The 3,234-nt window shown below is 39.2% G+C and overlaps 2 protein-coding genes across 2 annotated transcripts in view; both read right to left on the bottom strand.

Moving 5' to 3' along the window:
* On the bottom strand, positions 3–1,898 carry LOC104728919 (protein transport protein sft2-like; the record flags this gene model as incomplete). Its single annotated transcript, XM_010447834.2, has 4 exons — positions 1,459–1,898; positions 725–983; positions 535–639; positions 3–74 (listed from the first exon to the last, which is right to left on the bottom strand). Coding segments are annotated over exons 1-4 (672 nt in total), but the record flags the coding sequence as incomplete, so codon positions are not given.
* Positions 2,183–3,234, bottom strand: part of LOC104728918 (heat shock protein 90-3-like) — a 3,188-nt gene continuing 2,136 nt past the window's right edge. Inside the window, exon 4 of the mRNA XM_010447833.2 lies at positions 2,183–3,233. Coding sequence (XP_010446135.1) covers positions 2,413–3,233 — 821 coding nt within the window. The 3' untranslated portion in view covers positions 2,183–2,412. The remainder of the gene's footprint in view (position 3,234) is intronic.

Raw genomic sequence — 3,234 nt, 5'->3', positions numbered from 1 at the left:
GTAGAAGTGAGGAACTTCATTCCCGATGATCCACCAGGGAAGTAGGATATACAGTAGTATGCCAGTGCAACAACCTATGGATTCACAAAGAAGAAATACACGAGTTTTTTCATGAGAATAGAATGTGCATATATGCGAGCAATCTTTAAACCAACATGAAGGAACTGCTTTTCAGAGTTATAAACGTATATATTTTTGGTGCAATCCAGATCGATAATGGGTGAGTAAATACTAAAATCAAAGCTGTTTCTTAAATTTGCAAAACAATAGCTTGAAGTAGATAAGACATTGTCAATGTCAGTTTCTTCGTACTAACCCTACTTGTATTAAGAAACAGCATTAAGTCTAAATGTTTGTTCCCAAACCCGTTATGTATCCAAGGCAAAAGCTTACGAAATGGAAGTTTCTCATTCAAGGAATCCAGGGGAAAAAGAACTTCAACATAACCAGATTTTGAAATGGAAAATTTTAACAATGAGAAACAGAGGATATTAAAAGTGGTAGAGAGTGGAGAAGGGCGATGAAATTAAGTACCTGTAATGCAGAGAAAATCACAGAGAGAATGTAGCTATGGAGCACCATGGAGACATAGATGGTACCAACCATGGTGGCAATGAAACCTAAAGTTAGTGGAAGCCTCTGGAGAAAGCCAGCAAAAACAAGAAATTAACTTTTGCAAGAGAAAATGAAACACACAAAAAAAACAACTAGTTCTTGTCAGTACCTCTGTGGATGACATGTGAGCGAGTTGATTTTGAGGGCCACGTAGAGCAAAGAATGATCCGATGATAAAACCACATCCAAGGGTGAAACAAATAGCAAATTTCTGTGGCATAAGCACCATGACTGGAAGAAACATGGTGAAGGCAATGAAGATGAAGAAGACACCACTTGCTAGAAGTAAACCGAAATACATCAAAGCTTTTCCTGAAGGCATACTGCTTGTTGCAGACTGCAGGTTATCTCTAACTCCTTTCGAGACACTGTTTAACAATTAAGGTTTCAAAAATCTAGAAAAAAGAGTTTAAGAAAACAAAGGAGACACTATTGAAACCTAATTAATTTACAGGATGGGTTTAAGACTCTTAATCAACTCTTAAGTCATCAATCTAATGAAGAGATGAACATTGTAATTGCATAAAACAAATAACAAACAACAATCTTACAGGTCCATCAAGTTTACAACAATGCAAACTTCATTTAAGCATAAGAAAGATCTGAGAATATATGTGTATTTTGATTAGTGCTTTGATGCCTAAAGAAAGAATACAAAAACCTTAAAAGCTCCTCCTCACTAATCAAAAAACTATTCACTAAACTAAATCGTAAGATTCCATCAGATTTGGTAAATCGCAATTTCGCAGATTCCAGATTTAACAAGACATAATAGCAGAACAAGTTGAAGAATCGATCGTGTTTAAAAAAATGAGGGGAAGAAAGGGAAAAGGATCGGTTTACACATTGAAGGTGCCGGAAACAGTGTCGTTGGCAGATCTAACGGCGGATTCGATGTCGAAGCTTAGAGTAGTTCCTCCGGTATCTTCTTCGAAATCTCTGGATGCTGCGTAAGAATTCCAATCAGCTAGTAGAGACGTTCCTGTTTGCTGCTGCTGCTGCTGCGACGACGGCGGCGGCTGAACTCCGCTGCTACTGGTGCCGCTCATCGAGAACCACTCTTTCGCTAGTTTCTCCATTTTTTGGTATGTGAATTTTTTTTGGAGTATCTAAGGGAAATTTCAAAATCTAAAATACCGACGAGCGCGGTGGTTTTACGTCGGAGGCTCGGAGCTAATCGCTAGACTTCGAATCGAGGAATCAAGTTCTGTGAGCGGCTTCAAAACNTATTAGTTATTTTTTTTTTTTTTTTTTTTTTTTTTTGTGTTTCTAACGGTGAAGGAATGTAGTCGTCTTAAACCAACAGTAAAACTAACTATGCAATTTTCTATCGATCCTTAAATAACATAGTTAGAACAAATTATCCAATTTTTGTCAAAGTAACACCACAGAGTTTATGGCTGAAAAAATATTACGCTATTATGAACAACAAATCAGTAAAAAGATAATATGGAAGTGAAACTTTTAACTCTACTTCTCTCGTTTGAGGTTAATGTTCAGTTTTTTTTAACTAAAGAACAGACTCAAAACAATATCGTTCAAGGTTAAGTTGTCTTGGATGCTTCAGTTATGATTAATACTGACAAAAGTCAGCAGCTTGGATTTGCTAGAAAAGGGCCTTTTGTCAAAAACACCGAGTTGATAAAAAAAAAAAAAAAAAAACTACACCGAAATTATAATAACAAGAGAAAGAAATACCGATCAAAAAGAAAAAAAGTTTCAGACGAAATCATAAAAAGAAGAAACCGATAAGAAGTCGAGAAAAATCATTAAATTGCAATCTTGTGCAATATTTATTTAGTCGACTTCCTCCATCTTGCTACCTTCGGCATCAGCATCATCTTCAAGAGGAGGCATCTCGGCGTCGGCTTCAACGGTATCATCTTCATCAATGCTCAATCCAAGCTTCAGCATCCTGTGGATTCTGCTTCCGAAAGTGTTGGGCTCATCGAGGCTGAAACCTGAAGTGAGAAGGGCGGTTTCGAAGAGTAGAAGCACAAGATCCTTCACAGACTTGTCATTCTTGTCCGCTTCAGCTCTCTTGCGAAGCTCGTCCATGATGGAGTTCTCGGGGTTAATCTCCATTGTCTTCTTGCTCGACATGTAACCACCCATGCTGCTATCCCTCAAAGCTTGAGCCTTCATGATCCTCTCCATGTTAGCGGTCCACCCATACTCGCCAGTTACAAGACAGCAAGGAGAGTCCACAACACGGTCAGAGACAATAACCTTCTCCACCTTGTCTCCCAAAACGTCCTTGATCACTTTGCAGAGTCCCTCAAACTTCTCCTTGAGCTCTTCTTTCTTCTTCTTCTCGTCTTCGGTCTCTTCCAGTTTCAGACCTTCCTTGGTTGCAGAGACCAGCTTCTTTCCCTCGAATTCCTTGAGCTGACCAATAGCGTACTCGTCGATCGCATCAACCATGTAAAGGACTTCGTAACCCTTCTTCTTGAGCTTCTCGAGGAATGGAGAGTTCTCGACAGCCTTTTTGCTCTCACCAGTGATGTAGAAGATATCGTTCTGACCTTCCTTCATCCTTGTCACGTAATCCTTGAGACTGGTCAATTCATCACCGCTCTTGGTTGAGTGGTAGCGGAGCAACTCAGCGATCTTGGTTCT

This window comes from Camelina sativa, chromosome 11 (genome assembly GCF_000633955.1).
Source record: "Camelina sativa cultivar DH55 chromosome 11, Cs, whole genome shotgun sequence".
Classification (NCBI taxonomy): Eukaryota; Viridiplantae; Streptophyta; class Magnoliopsida; order Brassicales; family Brassicaceae; genus Camelina; species Camelina sativa.
The sequence above is the reverse complement of the archived record's forward strand: the minus strand, read 5'-3'. Positions and strand labels throughout refer to the sequence as shown.